This window comes from Triticum urartu, chromosome 6 (genome assembly GCF_003073215.2).
Source record: "Triticum urartu cultivar G1812 chromosome 6, Tu2.1, whole genome shotgun sequence".
Taxonomy (NCBI): Eukaryota; Viridiplantae; Streptophyta; class Magnoliopsida; order Poales; family Poaceae; genus Triticum; species Triticum urartu.
This window is the reverse complement of record NC_053027.1, coordinates 484662568-484683675: the sequence shown is the minus strand read 5'-3', so window position 1 is coordinate 484683675 and position 21108 is coordinate 484662568. Positions and strand designations below refer to the sequence as shown.

At 47.3% G+C, this 21108-nt stretch overlaps 2 protein-coding genes across 3 annotated transcripts; one reads left to right on the top strand and one right to left on the bottom strand.

The window, feature by feature from the left end:
* Positions 1–8338: 8338 nt before the first annotated feature.
* LOC125514420 (uncharacterized WD repeat-containing protein C2A9.03-like) lies at positions 8339–13934 on the top strand. Of its 2 annotated transcripts, none has more exons than XM_048679743.1 (10): positions 8339–8557; positions 10226–10407; positions 11140–11301; positions 11384–11470; positions 11847–11981; positions 12096–12206; positions 12392–12483; positions 12560–12665; positions 13209–13295; positions 13422–13934. In XM_048679743.1, exons 2-10 carry the CDS (start codon positions 10258–10260, stop codon positions 13815–13817), a joined length of 1326 nt encoding a protein of 441 aa, XP_048535700.1. In that variant the 5' UTR covers positions 8339–8557; positions 10226–10257; the 3' UTR covers positions 13818–13934. The 2 variants fall into 2 exon arrangements, with proteins under 2 accessions (XP_048535700.1, XP_048535699.1); XM_048679742.1 differs by having other exon boundaries at positions 11134–11301.
* A 1394-nt stretch (positions 13935–15328) lies between these two features.
* Positions 15329–17604, bottom strand: LOC125512464 (uclacyanin-2-like). Its single transcript, XM_048677558.1, has 2 exons — positions 17275–17604; positions 15329–15895 (listed from the first exon to the last, which is right to left on the bottom strand). Exons 1-2 carry the CDS (start codon positions 17504–17506, stop codon positions 15405–15407), a joined length of 723 nt encoding a protein of 240 aa, XP_048533515.1. The 5' UTR covers positions 17507–17604; the 3' UTR covers positions 15329–15404.
* Between the last annotated feature and the right edge of the window lie 3504 nt (positions 17605–21108).

Here is a 21108-nt window from a genome sequence, read left to right as displayed (position 1 = left end):
CATACTGTCCTTTGGTCAGATGACCACAGATGATATTCATGGCAGTAGAGTCTAGTTGAATGAACTTCTTGACATCAGCATCAGTGACACCTTCTCCAGCCTTGGGAACGCCGTTCTTGACGACATACCATAGGTCGACGTCAATGGCTTCAAGATGCATGCACATCTTATTCTTCCAGTAGGGATATTCAGTTCCATCGAAGACGGGGCACGCAGCGGAGACTTTAATTATCCCTGCAGTCGACATAGCTAAAACTCCAGGTGGTTAAACCGAATCACACAGAACAAGGGAGTACCTTGCTCTAATACCAATTGAAAGTGCGTTATATTGACTAGAGGGGGGTGAATAGGCAATTTTTATGAAAGTCTTCAAAACATGGAAGTTTTGAAGACAAACGATAGAAATAAACCTATTACCATGCAGCGGAAGGTAGACTACACTAGGCAAACCATAGTCAAGTATTCAATGGAGTGAAAGCACAATGACTAATAGCATCAATGTAGTAAAGATCAGGTAGGAAGATATTATGAAGCCAAACAGAACACACAGTCACTCAGTGAAGACAAAAGATAGTGCAATCATACAATGACTTCACAAGGACCAACAGTAAGTAAAGGGAAGGGAAGGATGAAACCAGTGACTCGTTGAAGACAATGATTTGTTGGACCAGTTCCAGTTGCTGTGACAACTGTACGTCTGGTTAGGGCGGCTAGGTATTTAAACCTGAGGACACACAGTCCCGGACACCCAGTCTTGAACACGCAGCTCAGGACACCCAGTCCTCACTGTATTCCCCTTGAGCTAAGGTCACACAGACCTCGCCAAATCACTCTGGTAAGTCTTCAAGGTAGACTCCCAAACCTTCACAGACTTCATTCACCGGCGATCCACAATGTCTCTTGGATGCTCAGAACGCGACGCCTAACTGGCTGGAGGATTCACAGTCCTCAAGTGTAATAAGTCTTCAGATCACACAGACAAGAAGACTTAAGTGATGCCTAACTCTCTTTGGCTCTGGGTGGTTAGGGCTTTATCCTCGCAAGGAATTCTCTCTCAAAGGCTTCGAGGTGGGTTGCTACAACCATTTATGGTTGTAGGGGGTGGGCTATTTATAGCCACTAGGCAACCCGACCTGATTTGTCCGAAATGACCCTGGGTCACTAAGGAACTGACACGTGTTCCAATGGTCAGATTTCAAACACACACGGCAACTTTACTTGGGCTACAAGTAAAGCTGACTTGTCCGACTCTGGACAAGATTTGCTCTCATAGTCTTCACTCAAAGACATAGGTTTTGGTTAAGCATCACTTCAGTCATTCTGACTGGTTCTCTTGGACCCCACTTAACAGTACAGTGGTTCCTATGACTCAACAAAGAAGAAACAAAACTACGAAAGATCTAAGTCTTCGAGCTCCATAGGCTTGATCCGATGTCTTCTCTTGTCATAGTCTTCAATGAGAATATCTTCATAAACCACCTTTGACATCAATGTCTTCATACATTTTTAGGGGTCATCTCTGGTAGGAAAACTGAATCAATGAGGGACTTCTACCTGTGTTATCCTGCAATTCTCACAAACACATTAGTCCCTCAACTAAGTTTGTCGTTAATACTCCAAAACCAACTAGGGGTGGCACTAGATGCACTTACAATCTCCCCCTTTTTGGTGATTGATGACAAACTAGTTGAAGTTTTCAACGGGGAATATAATATGTGAAATTGTAATAGGTCTCACAGGAAGACCAAGCATATCAAGCGTCGCTTCAACTCCATTCTTGAAAGTTTTCAAAATGGAGACATAGAGATTTGTAAAGTACATACGGACCTGAATGTGGCAGATCTGTTGACTAAACCTCTCCCTAGAGCAAAACATGATCAACACCAGAACTGCATGGGTGTTCGATTCATCACAATGTAACTAGACTATTGACTCTAGTGCAAGTGGGAGACTGTTGGAAATATGCCCTAGAGGCAAAATAAAATGGTTATTATTATATTTCTTTGTTCATGATAATTGTCTATTGTTCATGCTATAATTGTGTTATCCGGAAATCGTAATACATGTGTGAATACATAGACCACAACACGTCCCTAGTGAGCCTCTAGTTGACTAGCTCGTTGATCAAAAGATAGTCATGGTTTCCTGACTATGGACATTGGATGTCATTGATAACGGGATCACATCATTAGGAGAATTATGTGATGGACAAGACCCAATCCTAAGCATAGCTCAAAGATCGTGCAGTTCGTTTGCTGTAGCTTTTCCGAATGTCAAGTATCATTCCTTAGACCATGAGATTGTGCAACTCCCGGATACCGTAGGAGTGCTTTGGGTGTGCCAAATGTCACAACGTAACTGGGTGACTATAAAGGTACACTACAGGTATCTCCGAAAGTGTCTGTTGGGTTGGCACGAATCGAGACTGGGATTTTTCACTCCGCATGACGGGGAGGTATCTCTGGGCCCACTCGGTAATGCATCATCATAATGAGCTCAATGTGATCAAGTGGTTGATCACGGGATCATGCATTACGGTACAAGTAAAGTGACTTGCCGGTAACGAGATTGAATGAGGTATTGGGATACCGATGATCGAGTCTCGGGCAAGTAACGTACCGATTGACAAAGGGAATTGTATACGGATTGATTGAATCCTCGACATCGTGGTTCATCCGATGAGATCATCGTGGAGCATGTGGGAGCCAACATGGGTATCCAGATCCTGCTGTTGGTTATTGACCGGAGAGGCGTCTCGGTCATGTCTGCATGTCTCCCGAACCCGTAGGGTCTACACACCTAAGGTTCGGTGACGCTAGGGTTGTTGAGATATTAGCATACGGTAACCCGAAAGTTGTTCGGAGTCCCGGGTGAGATCCCGGACGTCACAAGGAGTTCCGGAATGGTCCGGAGGTAAAGATTTATATATAGGAAGTCAAGTTTCGGCCATCGGGAAAGTTTCGCGGGTAATCGGTATTGTACCGGGACCACCGGAAGGGTCCCGGGGGTCCACCGGGTGGGGCCACCTATCCCGGAGGTCCCCATGGGCTGAAGTGGGAAGGGAACCAGCCCCTAGTGGGCTGGTGCGCCCCCCCTTGGGCCTCCCCCTGCGCCTAGGGTTGGAAACCCTAGGGGTGGGGGGCGCCACCCTTGCCTTGGGGGGCAAGGCACCCCTTGGCTGCCGCCCCCCCTAGGAGATTGGATCTCCTAGGGTCGGCGCCCCCCTAGGGCCCCTATATATAGTGGAGGGAGGGAGGGCAGCCGCACCCAAGCCCCTGGCCTCTCCCTCTCCCTCCCGTGACACTCCTCTGTCTCCCTGCGCTTGGCGAAGCCCTGCCGAGATCACTGTTGCTTCCACCACCACGCCGTCATGCTGCTGGATCTTCATCAACCTCTCTTTCCCCCTTACTGGATCAAGAAGGAGGAGACGTCTTCCCAACCGTACGTGTGTTGAATGCGGAGGTGCTGTCCGTTCAGCACTTGGTCATCGGTGATTTGGATCATGACGAGTACGACTCCATCAACCCCGTTCTCTTGAACGCTTCCGCGCGCGATCTACAAGGGTATGTAGATGCACTCCTCTCTCCCTCGTTGCTAGATGACTCCATAGATTGATCTTGGTGATGCGTAGAAAATTTTAAAATTCTGCTACGCTCCCCAACAGGGCCACCTATCCCGGAGGGCCCCATGGGCTGAAGTGGGAGGGGAACCAACCCCTAGTGGGCTGGTGCGCCCCCCTTGGGCCTCCCCCTGCGCCTAGGGCTGGAAACCCTAGGGGTGGGGGGCGCCCCACTTGGCTTGGGTGGCACTCCACCCTCCTTGGCCGCCGCCCCCCCTTGGAGATTGCATCTCCTAGGGCTGGCGCCCCCCCTAGGAGATTGCATCTCCTAGGGCTGGCGCCCCCCCTAGGGGTCCTATATATAGTGGGGGTGAGGGTGGGCAGCTGCACCTTAGCCCCTGGCGCCTCCCTCTCCCTCCCATGACACTTCTCCCTCTCCCTGAGCTTGGCGAAGCCCTGCCGAGATCACCGTTGCTTCCACCACCACGCCGTCGTGCTGCTGGATCTCCATCAACCTCTCCTTCCCCCTTGCTGTATCAAGTTGGAGGAGACGTCTTCCCAACCGTACGTGTGTTGAACGCGGAGGTGCCGTCCGTTCGGCGCTAGGTCATCGGTGATTTGGATCACGACGAGTACGACTCCATCAACCCCGTTCTCTTGAACGCTTCCGCTCGCGATCTACAAGGGTATGCAGATGCACTCCCCTCTCCCTCATTGCTAGATGACTCCATAGATTGATCTTGGTGATGCGTAGAAAATTTTAAAATTCTGCTACGTTCCCCAACAGGACCCACATTGGGTCAAGTTGGGGCCTTGGTACTCATTCGGTTTCTATTTTTTCATCTTTGAAGCCCAATAATTTACTAGTTGGGTGGGCCCTAGTTAGCCGAATAAAGCGCTCCCACTCACTTGCCCCCCTAGTTACTTTTTGGGCCGAGCATGCTTCTGAACATATGCACGTGTGTATCTCTTTGTGTTTCCAATACGTTTGGTAATTTGTTGTTTGTTTCCGTACAAAACTAAGAACCAAAATCTTGGTTGGGGCAATGACCCCTATTGGTCCCAATGGCTATGCTGAAATGACATGGTCTTTGCTAAGGGGAAAAACTCTTCTTCGTTGTAGATCTACACTCTGTCTTTATGTTTGGCATATGCTTCAATAGTCAAAAGGAAAGAGTTGGTTTGTCGCAAAAAGGGAAAGAGATGGTGGAGGTAACAAGTGCACAGTTGGAGGGTTGATCAGGGATCCTCCCCTCTCCCATGTGGACAACATGAATGGTAGTCTAGTTCTTTTTTCTTTCTTCATATTGATACCTCTCTCTTGGTCTTTTTTAGAAGCAACTATCTAGATTTGGTTATGTTTAGTAAAGAGAGTACAATTGACCGAATAACTGAAATGAACACCAACAACATAGACCTCTAATAAGCACTGGAAGTTATATCAAGGTTCTTTGAAGTCATATCTCTAGCTTCGTCTTCTGCATCTTAATAATTTTCCATGTCTGATGATAATAAAACAACAGAAGATGAGACCAATGAAAACCGAGATAATCTTACAGATTTTGAAGATTCACATGACTAGTCACCACTGTACAAGGTGAAAACCTAATGTGGATGAATGCAATGAAATAGGGGATGACCCCCTCGCAAGCTCCAGGTCGTCAAAATTGCCGCTCCATAGCCAAACCAATGATGAAGGACCAAGAACACTGTGGTCTAGACTGTGAGAACCACTTGCTCCATGGAGTAGACTGGGATTGCTACTCTAGGCCGGAAATAGAACTGGGAGACATTTTATTCGGTATGACAATGCTTGTACTATTGCCACGAATGACATAAAACTCACAAAAGAGGTACCGAATTACACACCAGACATGATCAGTGGACCGTGGTCCTCCCATCTCACCACGCGAAAAATGGCTATCTCCTATGAGTAGGGTGGGCGGAGAGTAAAACTTACACTATTTGCCACGGGTAGGGTTTGTATTGTGACTCTCATTCCTCTAAGATACCATATAATGTTTCTTGCTACCTTTGGTTTGGATATGTTTGGCATCTCATGGTCTTTTTGCTTTGCATGATTTCCAAATCAAAATAATATAACAAACATATGAACTGGATGTCATGACATGTTGAATAATGCATGAATTGATAACACACGAATGTGTCAGAAAAGTTATTTGGCCACACAACGAAAAAACTCAAAAAATATGTTTTAAAGGACTAGGGACATGTCATGATTGTCATTAAAACATTCCCACGAGGTTGACTTCAATGGGCGTTTTCCTATGGATTCCATACAAAGTAGGTGGTATGAAAAAATCGTAAAGAGAATCTTACAATTTAATTAATTTATCTCGACGGTTGGAAGGGTAATTGAGCCACATAGGTTTTCACGTGACTTAATTGCAACGACCTAGTAGGAATGGATCTCACTAGCCTAATACTCCCCGAACAGATGGTGTATCAAATTATGGTTTTTTTTTGCAGGTCAAATTATGATTGTATTTGGTTGATGTAATAATAACACTCAATGCATATTTATTTTATTGAGAAACCGTGCATACACTAGGCATTTCTGCTGCTCCATTTCAACCGTATTCTATGGTTATGATTCTATCAAATATGTCCTTTTTTTACATCACTAAATATGTCCCTTTTTTACACGTCACTAAATATGTCCTTTTGATGCTTACCTGGAGGATTTGGCAGTTGCGGTCGGATATGATGCACGGCAAAGATATTCCACCGTTGTAGACCTCTGTTGCCTCCCTCCAGAGCTACATAAGTTCACTCATGCTATCAAAACGTTACACAGTAGAAGAGATTATTAAAGGGAAGATGGCGTTGGCTGATCCTGGAACTAAAGCCCCAATGTTGACTCGTCATGCTGCTCCTTGGCCGGCACCTTTGGCGGGTCAAGTGGCGCTGTCGGTTGATGGGTCATACTCAGAAGTGGATGGCACGGCGGCGGCTGATATGGTACTCCGAAGGCAGGATGGGAATGTGATTTTTGCAATGTACAGATTTATTTTCAATTGCAATAACGCGTTGGAAGCAGAATTACATGTTCTCATGCAGGCAATGGCCCTCGTCTGTCAACATTCAAAGGGTACTGTGATGGTGCAATCTGATTCTTCCGAAGCCTTATCAAGTCTCATCGATGATCGCTTATGTAGATCGGCATACAGACACTTAGTGGCAGAGATCAAAGCTCTAATGCAGAACAAGGAGTTCATTCCCCATCAGATTAGACGGGAACAAAATACGATAGCAGATCGATTGGCTTTTTACAGTCGTACAAAACATACCACTGTTTGTGTGGCTTAATCATGGTCCTCTGTGTATTGAGGAATTATTGCCTTTTGACTGTAACCCTTTACTAATGGAATAAACTCTTTCTCCACGCAAAGAAAAAAGTCCTTTTGATTCCATCGAAGATCGAAAGGGTTTCAAAACACGAAAAAACGGCCAAAAAGTGACGGTCTAGCCTGCTGCAACCGCGACCATTGATTCGCTATCAGTCCATTGCCCTCGTTAGAGCATCTCCAGCCGTTGCCCCCCCCCCCCCCAGGATGCTGAAAAAAAGCCTCCTGGGGACGAGCCGACGCTAGATTGGCGCGTGGGGGCGAGCGGGTTCCCAGCCACTCGCCCCAGGGTCGCCCCGGACGCACATTTTTTTTTAATTTTAGAACATATGAATTCGGCAAAATTTGGCCAAATTCAAAATAAATTCGGTTAACTTGACATTCATATTAAACATGTTCGGCGTTTATATAAATTATTTTAAAAAATACATCTATGGGGCGAAGAAGTCGCTGAGCACTGTGAAGTCACCGACGTCCTCCTCGTCGTCGGCGGCCTTCTCCTTCTTGATGGAGCGGCAACCCCTGCTGGACCCCTGCCCGGCGTCTCCAAGGCGGACCGGTGGTGGCGGCGGCGCGTCGTCGTCGTCGCTGTCGTCGAGGACGACGACGCCTCCTTCGTCCCGGCCGCGGCGCTGGGCTTCGAAGCGCTCGAAAGTGGCGATCTGGCGCTGCAACTTCGTCTGTGCCCAGTCGTCGCGCGCCCACTTCAGGGCCGCCTCGTCGTCGAGCTCCTCCTCCTTGATGCCGCCGGCGAGCCCGGAATGTTGGCCTCGAACAGAAGCCACGCCTCCGACGACTGGAGCGAGCGGCGGCCGAAGCCGTTGGTCGCCGGGGAAGCGCTCGGCCATCGCTGGAGAGGGAAGGAGGAAAGGGGAGGACGGAGGAGGTAGAGCTCGGCGACGCGGACGGGAGAGGGTAGAGCTCGGCGGCGTACTGGGGGAGAGCAGAGCTCAGCGGCGGCTAGTTTGGGCTCGGGATGGTGTGGCCAGCGGCAGGGCGGGGGGGGGGGGTCTTTATAGTCTGCGCCATGTGTACGCGTGGTGGGAGGGGAGGCGTCGCCGCGCCGCCCGTAACGCGCCGGCCCATGAGGAATCAATGAAAGGCTGCCGCCGGTTAGCCTTCCATTGATCCCCCGCGGGAAACCGAGACGCGCTGAGGAAGACGAGCCTGGCCCGTGGCTCTTTCACGCCAAAACAGTTCGCCCTGGCGTCCCCGGGCACCCCCCAGCGTGCTGGGTTCGGCCTGGATCCGCCGGCGTCAGTTTCGGCCTAAACCGGCGAAAAACAGACTATTAAAGATGCGACTGGATCGATTTTTTGATGCCGGCGCGACAATATCGTCGGAGGAGGGCCACTGTTGGGGCGCGGCTGGAGATCTTACCGGTGACCTCTTCCAATCGCCCAGATACCAACGTGACCGAAATGCCCCCGCCACCCCATTGCTTCTTCCGAGGCGCTATCGCCGCTCCGCTTCCGCTCCCATCCATCTAACTGACGAACACGCAAACATGAGTACAAATTGGAAAACAGTCTACTGTTCGGGAGGGAGGAGAGAAGGAAGAAGCCGCTCCGCCAACGAGCAGTTCCTCACACTTCCGGGAGAAGAGCCATCTCGGGCGACGTCTTCTGAGGTACAGTGTGTCCTGTCGCGCCCTCCGTTTCTCCGTCGTTTTTGGCGATCCTTCTGTGAAATTTCCCGCGGCGGGGAACCGCGATCGGCTCGATCAGGGGTGAATCTGGGCGGTGGGCGGGTTGAGGTCGCGGCTCCTAGGGTTTGGGGCGGCTAATCATGCGACTGTTGGCTCTCTGTTCGATCCGTTTCCCCGTGTTGACTTAGTTCAGTTCACATCGTGTTTGCTTATGATTGTCCGTAAGTGTCCAGATGTTCAGAACCTGCTGATATGCTGTGGTGCTAATAGAAACTGCACGGAGAGCCGCTAGATTTGTAGTAAGAGCAACTCCAATGGGGCGACCCATTTCGTCCGCGGCCGTCCGTTTGGGGCGGCGCGGACAAAAAAGCCGGCTCAACGCGCCGACCCAAACGGACGCGCGTCCGCTTTCGTCCGCCTGCGGACCCATTCCCGGCCATTTTTAGCCTGATTTGCGTCGGCGCGTACACAAGACGGACACGCGTGTGCTCGCCCTCTTTCCTCACCGGGCCCGCTTGTCGGTGGCACTGTGGATTCACACCCTTCGCCCGCCTGCTACCGCCGGCCATTTTTTCAGTACGTAGATAGTTCTAGCGCACACAGATAAAAGAAAAGGACCACTACTCGTCGCTTTCTGACTCCGACTCGGTAATGTCCTCCTCCGACGTCTGAAGGTAGGCGTCAGCTAGCTGCTCGTCTTCAAAGTCCCAACCCGACGTTTCTCGTAGCTTCAGTTTCAATTGAGCTGCCTGCTTCCGCGAATGCTTGTCCTCCCGATAGGCGGCTCGCTCCCTCCTCCTCGCGTCCCTCTTCGATCTCATTTGCTTGTAGAACTGACGCTCGTCGACGATGTCCTGCGGGAAGCCTCCGCGCCACACCACCAAGGCTTCCACGTCTTTCTCTACGATGGCGAGGCGACGCTGCCGCCTCCGGTGGACACGACGATCCTCGTCGGTGAAAAGCCGCGGGAGAGGCGCCAGATCCTGCGCCCGCTGGCTCGACACGTTGGGAAAATTCATATCCCGACGAGGCCTCAGGAGGCGCCACGCCGCCGAGTCGTGCGCGCGGGCCGGCTCCTCTACGGTGTTGAAGGTGCCGAGGACGAGACGTTTCTCGCAAAACCAGATCTCGGAGGAGAATGCGCCGGAGCGGCGCTCGCGGACTCCGCGAAAATCCGAAGCGCCCAGGCGGCGGATCGACATGGTGGCGCAGAGGCGGCGAAAGTGGGGGGCGGACAGAGTGTGGAGGGAGCGCCTTCTTTATAACGAGCGCCGGCCGCAGCGCGCGCGCGAACCTTTCCCCCGCGCTAGGCCGCTTCCCCCCCCGCGCGCGAACCTTTCCCACGCTCTAGACGGCATGATCTTAAACGCGCGCGGTCATGAAATGGGCCGGCCCGTTGGGCGCACTGCCGACCCAAAACTAAAAGAGGGCGGACGGCCGACCCAAACGGACAAAAAGCGGACAAAAATGCCGTCCGTTTGGGTCGGCCCGTTGGAGTTGCTCTAATTGCTGTTGTGCTTAATTAGCAGCTGCTATTACTCGTGGACTGGCGTAGGAAGTGCTAGCTGTGCCTGTCTCTTTATCTGATGTGCTAGTCATTTCGGCGGGAGCGCGGTTGCTGATGGTGGGCAGTGTTTGTTCTGTTTACAGGTTTGTGACGCTTCTCTCCTAGGCGAGGATCGATGTGCAGTTATGGCGGTGGCGACGTCGATGACTGGTATGATGATTCTGATACGGATGACCACGCCGAAGACACGGGCGATGATAGGCACCATGAGCAAGGAGCAAGGAACTCCGATTTAGACCTGGATGATGAAGATCGGACCTTTTTGGTATGTCCATCAGTTGTTTTGTATTGTCGTGTCATCACGGTTGGAACTAAGCCTACGCAAGATTGGTTTAAATGCACTTCGTATTGGGTTAGCAGAAGTTTGAACATTACTATTCCAATGATGACTAGAACTGCAAGTGTGGACACTTGAATGCTGCTGTTAGGATTCAATTATGTAGCTCTGTTTGTAATGTACTAACTACTAGGCATGAATCAGTTATATGACCATATGATTGGCTTGATTGGGGCACTGATTGTTCATTCTCTTGTTTTGAGAGGGGTGAATGAAGTGGCAGAAATTTTATGCTTGGGAGCCTGATACATTTGTTTCTGGTTTAGAGGGTTGTCTGGATCTATGAAGCTTGTCCCCTTACCAGTTGCACAATGTCATTTGTTTTGTACTGTTCATTGCCCTGTCTTTTTGCCATCTACATAGATATCTGTTGCAAGTCTCTCTTCTAATGGTATCTGCTTGCCATGCTATGTAAAATGTTTCTATTGTTCCGTCTATTCTGTCTTCCATTTCTAAACCACTCTGGGTTTGTTGTAATTCTGGTCATAGGATAAAGAAGCAGTTATTTGTCTTGCTCAGCTGTTAAGTTTATGGACCAATCTTGAACTTGAACAACAAGAGTGTAAATATGATTTTGTTGCTAATCCACCATTGTGTTAATTACATAAACCAAGCTGTGATGCTCTAAATAGTTATTCCTTCTTCTCTGTTTAGAGTCAGTTTCCAGATACTTGGGGGGCAGCGCCCACAAGAAAAGAAAAAGACATCCAAGGAATACAATGGAAGAGGCTGGATATCACACGGGAACAGTACAGACAGACCAGGTTGCAGCAGTACAAAAACTATGAGAGCATTCCTAATTCTGGAGAAGAAGCAGCCGAGGTGTGTCTTGTAGAAAGTTCAAGAGCTTATGCAAAGTTTTCTGTCTAGATGTTTCTAACAGTTGATACATGTCTTAAAACAGGAATGCAAACAGACTGAGAAAGACGGAATGTATTACGAATTCAGAAAAAATACTAGATCTGTAAAATCAACTATACTACATTTCCAGGTGTGTTTTTTATTCTGTCTCTGAAATGCTTGCTTAAAAATTGCATAGATGATGAAATGCATCCATACGTGAAAGAAGAGATGGAGGTAGTCTTGAACATCAGGACTGAGGCTGGTTCTTGTATCTTTTGGATTAATTATAATTTACATGGCAGTTTGAAGAAACTTTTACCGTATGAATTTAATTTGTTCAGGGATCTCTGCAAGTCCTGATTATGTGTCTCTGTGTAATCTCTTGTGAATAAGTGCTTTTGCTGTGTTTCAGCTAACCATTTGCATTTGGTATCAGATTCTTCATTGATACCCTTCCTATTTTTAAACCGATTTGATCTGCGCTGTCAAGAGCATCAAACAATTGACTTGAATTGTGCCTGCAGCTGAGAAATTTAGTATGGGCCACATCCAAGCATGATGTCTACCTGATGTATCATTACTCAGTCCTTCACTGGTCTGCATTGAGTGGTGTGGATACTGAACTTATGAACGTCCGTGGTCATGTGGCACCAAAGGAGGTACTATATACCTGATTGCAATTTATTATCTGTCTCCATTTTTCACATCCTCTATAGGCTACAGCTTATCTTGTTATTCTTCTTCTATTGATGGTTATGGATCTCTTATTACAGAAGCACCCAGGAAGTCTATTAGAGGGGTTTTCTCAGACTAAGGTTAGTACCATGGCAGTGAAGGACAATTTGCTGGTAGCTGGTGGATTTCAAGGGGAGCTAATCTGCAAGGTATGTTCCCCAATTTGACTCAAACCTTCTGAATCAAATCCATATTGTGCTATCTTTTGGCATGGTGATTGACAGTTTGACTCGAATCCTTTGGAATCAAAATGCAATGTTGTCGTGCATGTACTCAAATTGCTTAATATGTTTATGAACTCTGAGTGTTGATCTAATGTTGATGTGGAATGCAGCACCTTGATCGAGAGGGGATAAGCTTTTGTTGTCGAACATCACATGATGATAATGCTATGACTAATGCAATTGAGATATTCAATACTTCTAGGTAATGTCATGTCCCCGTTATTAATGATGCGGCCTCATTGGGTGTATGTTCATGCCAGTTCTGTTTTTTCCCCTAGTGGCGCTGTTCATTTCATGGCATCGAGTAATGACAACGGTGTAAGAGACTATGACATGGAGAGATTCCAGTTGTGCAATCACTTTCAGTTTGATTGTCCAGTGAATGTAAGTCCCTTTGGTTATTTCTTTTAGTTCTTTTATTTGTTTTGGAAAGCTGGAACATTCTTTTTTGGGTACATGGCGTTGTGATCTCGTCGCATTGCTTCCGTCAACATGCTTCTTTACAATCATCTTGATATGTCATATGTCATGTGGGGCTTACTTTTGGTACCCTGTTGTTCACCAATCTAATAAAATTAGACAAGAATTTGTGATGTCAAGTGCAAAACAGGAGTATCAAACTTTAAGTTGGCAGTGTTAAAAAAAAGGAATAAAAATCTGTTTCCAGAGCTGACAGCACTATGCAGTTATGTACAGTACTTCTGTTTTCTGGATCTAGGGCTTAACGAGAACTGAGAATTATGGTGCCTCATCTGCAGCAATTGGCATCCTTGAGGGCTAGTCTTTCACATGCCCCTCATTTCGGGTGGCTGCCTTTTCGACATAGTATTCATAGTAAACGGAGACCAATACCAGTATCGGAATCAGTGAATGCTCTAAGTGCACTTGTTGGTTTACTCTGGCCTGACTATTATTTTGTTAATGCAGCATACATCGCTGAGTCCCGACAGAAAGCTTGTTCTCGCCGTGGGGGACCATCCTGATGGTTTACTTGTTGATGCGAATTCAGGAGAGGTATACTACTAGCCCATGCCAACCCATACATCAAAGATCCCATGTTAGCCAAACTCTGATTTATTTTTCGAATTGAATAGCTGACGTGTAATTAAGTGAGAGCACCATTTCTTATTCTGGATGCAGACGCTTCATTCCATGAAAGGCCATCACGACTACTCTTTCGCATCGGCCTGGAGCCCTGATGGACGAACATTCGCTACCGGGAACCAAGACAAGACATGCCGAGTCTGGGACGTTAGAAACCTGTCGAAAGCCGTCCATGTACTGAAGGGCAACCTTGGGGCCATTAGGTCGATCCGCTTCACTTCTGACGGGCAGTTCCTGGCGATGGCGGAACATGCGGACTTCGTCCAGATCTTCGACGCCCGGAGCGACTACACCAAAAGGCAAGAGCTGGACTTCTTTGGCGAGATATCTGGGATCTCCTTCAGCCCGGATATGGACGCTCTTTTCGTCGGTGTGTGGGATAGAACATATGGCAGCCTCCTCCAGTATGGTCGTTTACATAATAACAACTAGTGCGTGAACCATATGGTGCTGTTCCCCCGCATGTATTTCCCAGAAGTCTTGAACACAACTTGTCTGTGTGTGACTCATTTCTCAGCTGTATATAAATAAATATGCATGTGTGCTTCATTGCTCTCCGGAACTTGGCACCGAGGTGCTTTCATGGCTGAAATCTGCCGCTGCCTCACCTCAGCAGAGTGCCAGAGTGTGAATTTCCCATCTTGGTGGGCGGCCGCCACGCTTGCGGCTCAGCCTCTCTGATCACGCTCACTATCTGGAGTCTGGAAGAAGCAGAATGATTGCAAAACTGTTACAACACTGCACAGAGGATTTCAAATGAAACACGACGGTCATCCCTTCTTTAAGAGCATGGTTAATAGTACAACCAGCTGATGGCTATATGATAGTGCCATGTCTTCTGTAGCCAACCTTGTAGCTGGCAGATACAATAATAAGATATAAAGATGTGCTACTTTATTAATACACGGTCCACCTCTTGTTCTCACATAGTGTCAAACGAGCACGTGCTACAGTTGGCTCTTATTCTATAGCCAGTTTCTCTTCTCTCTCCTCTTCTGTCCCCTTCATGTCGGTAGAAAAATAATATTTTAACCCTTATATCCTGCTTACATAAGCTTATTATACATGCTCTAAATATGACACAAATAACACAATCCGGTCTTGAGAGAAGCTCAGGATGCTGTCCCCGACCATAACTTTGCCGAAGATGGGCAAGGGGAAGAGTGCCTCCCTTGATTGAAGTTGGATATGGCAACTAACGGGATCGGCGCTAGGCATCAACCCTAGCTAATGTAGCGGCATACCGAAGACTTATATTGAGTTGATCTTCAACCGCCGTAGCTGATGTTGATATGGTGGCCAATGGGCGAAGGAAGACCAAGCATCCAAGCGAGCTTTATATCCCACAGAGCACTAGTCACGACGTTGTAAAACGACGGCCAGTGAATTGTAATACGACTCACTATAGGGCGAATTCGAGCTCGGTACCCGGGGATCCTCTAGAGTCGACCTGCAGGCATGCAAGCTTATTAGAGAACCTCATGTCGGATCCACCTCCAACAGCGGCAACATGACTACGGGAGAGGGGGCCGGGATAGAGGAAGAGTCCGGAGAGTCCGGTGGCGGCTAGGGTTTGAGCCACTTGTGTCGCCACACAAGAGCGACGTAAGGTGAATGTTTTCCTCCCTCGCTTTCAGATGCTTGCAGTGGCCACTCTGTGGCATATCGAACTGGGTGGAGGCTCCCTAGTTAGTTGGTTGGCCAACCGTTTTTATTACTTTTTGAGCAAGGGAAAAGTTAAAAAAACCTGTAAAGAAAAGGTTTTAATCTGTGTCATAGATATGCCTCGAAGATTGTAAACTTTTCATGAATGTACAAAAGCATATCTCAAATAAAAAACATGTTACGATGAGAAAAAAAACTACTCCCTCCTTAAAGAAATATAAAAACATTTAAATCACTATTTTAATGATCTAAACGCTCTTATATTTCTTCACTGACCAGCAGAAACATTGACTACATATAAATTGGAATACCGTTTAGTTCCAACCACGAGCGACACAGCGTGACCCTGTTCGCTCAGGGAGCAACCAAAAATGCTAAGCTAACCACAATAGCAACCCCCAAGAAACGACTGCCGACCGCTCTACAGCCAGCGTTGTTGCCATCCGTGTAGTCACTGGCGGTGCCGGCGCCGGTGCTGGCACTAGCGGCGACCGGCCCCTGCGAGACCGAGAAGGCTGGCCCAGTGGGTGCCGGTGCGAGGGCGCCTTCCTTTGGCGGTGGCGACGGCGGGTGGGCGAGAGCGGGCGGCAGGCCGTGGCCGTGGGCTACCTTGATCTGGAAGCGCATGCCCTGCTGACACTGCACGCCGCCGTCGGCTTCCGAGAAGAAGTAGTTGGTGCCCTCGTAGAGGAGAGGGACAGAGATGGCGTCTGTCTCCTCGAGGCCGCTTACGCCGCCGCTGTAGATGTAGGTCTCCAGCCCGTCGTCCTCGCTGGGATCGCAGAGGGAGTAGGTGGTGGAGTTCGAGGTGACCACCACCGACGAGTTATCGTTCGTCTTGAATACTGGTAGTAAGAAGAAAGGTAGCTGATGAGCATGGGTTTGGTTTAGTTGAGTATAACTGGCTCATGGTTAAGCTGTACGATGCAAAGAAAAATATAGCTACACAAATCAGTGATTAAGTGAACTACTACCAGTACATGACACTGGATGATCACTTAATTGCTGATGCTAGAGAAATATTTAAACTCTGTTTCAACTTTTTTAAAAGTTTAAGCTCTGTCCTAAGTTAAAACATTTTAAGTTTGATTTGAGGAAGTTCCGTGCCAACATTTGTAACACTAAATTTGTTTTTGTTAGATTATTTTGTGCTTGAGAGGATTGAACTTTGTAATAAATTTGCACTGTGCGGATGACATGGTGCGGAGGCTAAGGGAGGTGCATCTTCCATTATTATTAAATAAAAATGTACTTTACTAGGTGACATACAAAAACCTACCAGTATATTAAAGTCGACGAATGTCAGAATGTAAACAGAGATGTAAATCCACGCTCAGAGGGCAAAACAGAGGTGAAGATCCACTGATTAAACCTGTGTTTCTCAATGTAGTGTAGCATTAAGGCCTCCTTTGGTTTAGAGGAATTTCATAGGAATTCTAGAGAATATGATTTTTATAAGATTTTTTCCTTTAGAGCACTTTGGTTCATAGGAATGGATTCCTATTTCTAGATAGGATTGGTTTCTATCCTTCATATTTCATAGGAAAATAAAAAAGAGTCTAGACTCAATGAAAAAATTCCTTTGGTGTCAATCAAATGACATCTTGTTTCCTATTCCTACTCATAAGATTTGAGATACATACCATCTCATTTTCTACAAGATTCCTATTCCTATGATAATCCTATCCTATGAATCAAAAGAGGTCTAAAGTTTCTAGTAGATTAGAATCGGGGCAGCTATTTTAGCCAGAGCGTTGACTTGTGGTGCTATTAGAGATCAGCCGGCACATGCCTTCCACTACAGAAAGATTCTATTTTTCCTTGGTTCTTGGCGCATGAAGCTCGGAAGTTACTGGCTTCCTTCCTGCATAGCTAGATCTGGATCTAAGTTCTGAATTCTTGGCTGCTTCATGTTTCATGGCCTCTGTTACATACTTCTTCAGGACCTGTCCTCCTTTTCTAGGATGAAGCAAGTTTGTACTCGCATATAGTACTGGACTTCTCATTATAATCTGCTTAACTAGCTAAACCGCCAAGACCCAACCATTTTATGACATCTAGAATTATGGATCCCCATTTTCCTCATTATGCATCAGAAGTTCAGAACACTAGCTCGATTGGTTTCTTTCTTTCTCACACTCACTGCACATTGCGCGACAGGAACTGTACCGCGGAAAGAAGCAGAAGCAAATTGAAGTAGCAGTTGGTTTAGGTTGGAACGTACTGAGGTAGTCGCCGAGGTAGAATGTCTCGCCGGCGGCCCAGGAGGAGTAGTTGCCCGACGTGGTGTTGCTCGTCGCGTTGAAGAACCACCCGTCGGCGCCCCCAACCGTGTGGTTCATGTACGCCAGCGGCGCCGGCAAGGCCGACGGCGCGTCCTGCGCCGTCGCCGGGCTTGCCAGGACGGCCAGCGCGGCGACTGCGGCTAACGCGGCCGCTGGTAGAAGGCGCGCCATGGAGCCTGAGCTTGGGAGCTAGCTATGGCTTGTCGATGGCCAGCAGAGCTTTTATCTAGTGTCCTGTGCTCTTGTGTTAAGAGTAATCCAAAGTACATATACAGTACTAGGCCGTGTAGTAGTAGTGTGGACGTGATGGAGCTTGCCGGTTGATTAGTTTAGAGGAATCATAAATGCTCACACTTAAACTTCCACTGTTCCACACACGCTGTCATGTGCATCTTTGAGTAATGTTTGAGTTTGACCCGCCGGATGCCACCCGCAGTTACCATTTCTCTGCCACCTATTATAAACAAATAAATAAGGGCGCTACTCTGCGCCGGTCGACCGGCCGAGTCGTTCCGCCGATCCACTTGCATCCGTTGGATTCCTCCATTCTGAAACATTGGATCTAGCTCGTTTGAAACGTTGGGTCATGCAAAACTGAAACCACTGAATCCCATGCAAAACGAGCCCGCTTTGTCGGCCCGCATGGAACGGGTAGTGGTTGCCATGCGCCGTAGCTTTTCTCATGACGCCCAGCTTCCGTGAATGTCCACTGTCATAGCACACCATGGCTGCCCTGCATCGTGGTTGCAACTTGCTGTTGTCGCCTCGCAGGCACTCCGTCGTCCAGCCGCGCGTGCACGAAACGAGTTGCCAGTGTCATGCTCCGATGATTTGCTCGTCGACTCCTGATACCCCAGCTCCCATGAATATCCCGTCCACTGTTGTAGCTCGGTGCCGCCGCCCTGCATCACCATTGCAACTGGACGTCGTTGCTTCATGCAAAAAGCTCGTTGTAGCATGGCCTCTCCTTATCCCAACAAATTGTCTTGCCGGTTGCAGTTTTCCGTCTCACTAGTCCCAGCAAATCATCTCCCCTATCCTAGCAAAAACAATCTCAGCCACAAAAAATCTCGTTGGCTGGTTGCAACAAAAATTCTTGCTGATCCCAGAAAAAATGAACGCCGGTTGCAGCAAAAAAAAAATGGCCATCACCGGGTCGTAGCAAAAATTCTCGCCGGTCATTGGTCGTAACAAAAATTCTCGCCGGTCGCAATAAAAATTCTTGCTGGTCCCAGCGAAAATGAACGCTGGTTGCAGCAGAAAAAATGGCCATCACCGGGTCATAGCAAAAATTCTCGCTGGTCACTAGTCAAAAATATAATTTCTCGTTGGTCGCAACAAAAATAAACGCCGGTTGCAGCAAAAAAAATGGCTTGCAATCATCCGGTCTTAGCAAAAATTCACGCCGGTCGCTGGCTCAACAAAAATTCTCCCGGGTATGAGCAAAGTTGATCGTCGGTTGCAGCATAAAAAAGGCTAGCCATCGCCAGGTCGCGGCAAAGATTCTCGTCGGCCGCTTCTCACAAAAAAATTCTCGCCGGTCCCAGCAAAAATGATTGCCAGTTCCAGAAAAAAATGACTTGCCATCAGCGGGTCGTAGCAAAAAAAATTATCACCGGTCGCGACAAAAAATCTCATTGATCCCAGCAAAAATAATAGCCGGTTGCAGCAAAAAACATGGCTTGCCATCGCTAGGACACAGCAAAAAAAATTTCGCTTGTCCAAGCAAAACAACTCGTCGTCGTTCGTAGAAAAAAAGTTTGTCGTCGGTGGTAGCTACAGAAGGTCACACCAGTCCTAGCAAATTTACTCGTCGGTTGTAGAAAAAATGCCTCGCTGTCGCCAGTCGCAGCAAAAAATCACGCCGGTCCCTAAAAAACAACTCGCCAGTTGTAGCTCGATATCAACCGATTAGGGCTCCGACGAACTGTTCATGGCAGGTGCAATGAAAAAATGGAAAGAAGAAATGAGTGGACACGGTAAGGATAGAGACAAGTGTAGGGAAAAAAGCGGTCTAGCAGCTAAAGAAAAAACTGATCGGGGCCCACCGGTCACTGATCAAGGCGGATCGTACGCTGCGCACGCGACCGGCTCAACGCGCGGCCGGTCGTCCGGCAGGGAACGTTTCCCAATAAATAAGTAGTGTTCCTTTTTTTGTCAAACTCTTCTTCGTCAACGGGGTTTTCTCCCCTCCTACCATGTTCCTCCATCTATTTTTTATTTAGCTGTTTTTTCCCACCACGTTATATTTGATCACACCTTTCAAATACGCCACTCAATCATATTAATTTACTTACCTTTTGCAGCACTACATGAACTCCAGCTTAACTAACTTACCTTTTCCAATAACGTGGAATTACGCCATTCAATTTCACACCATATTTCATCACACCTTCATGTATGCCGCTTAATTATATTAATTTACTTACCATGCATAACCTAGACTACGAAATTATTTTGAGATAAAAAATATTTGACCCCGTGGCAACGCACAGACACGTATCTAGTTGATTAAAAAAGAAAGCAACCCATTTAATTAGGTCCGCGGCTCATTCTAGTGTTCATACAAAACTAGAACACCGCATAATCTGTATAAAAATTACCTTGCGTGATCACAAACAAAAATGAACATATGCATAGGACATCGAGGAAATCATAAATACTACCTCTGTAAACTTTTATAAGACGTTTTAGGTCGACCTAAAATGTCTTATAAAAGTTTACTGAGGGAGTAGGTCACAATGCGGTTCGGAAGGCCACTGAGGTGGGCACAACCCACCAGGGTGCGCCTGGGCCTTCAGGCGCGCCCTGGTGTCTTGTGCTCACCTCGGGCTCCCTCTTCGGCACTTCTTTGGACCACTAGATGTCTTCTGGTTCAAAAAAAATCCACAAAAAGTTTCGCTGCGTTTGGACTCAGTTTGGTATTGATTTTCTGCGATGTAAAAAACATGCAAAAAACAGGAACTGGCACTTGGCACTATGTCAATAGGTTAGTACCCAAAAAAAGATATAAAATGACTATAAAATGATTGTAAAACATCCAAGAATGATAATATAACAACATGGAATAATCAATAATTATAGATACGTTGGAGACGTAACATTGCCCTTCTTGGACAAGCCTCCCACTTATGATTAACCCCTATTGCAAACATCCGCAACTACAAAAAAAGAATTAAGATAAACCTAACCATAGCATGAAACATATGGATCCAAATCAGCCCCTTACGAAGCAACGCATAAACTAGGGTTTAAGCTTCTGTCACTCTAGCTACCCATCATCTACATATTACTTCCCAATGCCTTCCTCTAGGCCCAAATAATGGTGAAGTGTCATGTAGTCGACGTTCACATAACACCACTAGGGGAAAGACAACATACATCTTATCAAAATATCAAACGAATACCAAATTCACATGATTACTTATAACAAGACTTCTCCCATGTCCTCAGGAACAAACATAACTGCTCATAAAGCATACTCATGTTCATAATCAGAGGAGTAATAATTATCATTAAGGATCTAAACATATGATCTTCCATCGAATAAACCAACTAGCATCAACTACAAGAAGTAATCAACACTACTAGCAACCCACAGGTACCAATCTGAGGTTTTGAGATAAAGATCGGATACAAGAGATGAACTAGGGTTTGAGAGGAGATGATGCTGGTGAAGATGTTGATGGAGATTGACCCCCTCTCGATGAGAGGATCATTGGTGATGAGGATGGCTTTGATTTTCCCCTTCGGGAGGGAAGTTTCCCCGGCAG

What these genes read in the sequence shown, in the direction of transcription:
- LOC125514420 (XM_048679742.1), top strand. Translation starts at nt 10,258, where the DNA reads ATGTGCAGTTATGGCGGTGGCGACGTCGATGACTGGTATGATGATTCT. An exon ending in GTCATGTGGCACCAAAGGAG is followed by an intron (nt 11,982 to 12,095) that starts GTACTATATACC and finishes CTCTTATTACAG; the next exon opens with AAGCACCCAGGAAGTCTATT. An exon ending in AAGGGGAGCTAATCTGCAAG is followed by an intron (nt 12,207 to 12,391) that starts GTATGTTCCCCA and finishes TGTGGAATGCAG; the next exon opens with CACCTTGATCGAGAGGGGAT.
- LOC125512464 (XM_048677558.1), bottom strand. Translation starts at nt 17,506, where the DNA reads ATGGCGCGCCTTCTACCAGCGGCCGCGTTAGCCGCAGTCGCCGCGCTG. An exon ending in CTACCTCGGCGACTACCTCA is followed by an intron (nt 15,896 to 17,274) that starts GTACGTTCCAAC and finishes TCTTACTACCAG; the next exon opens with TATTCAAGACGAACGATAAC.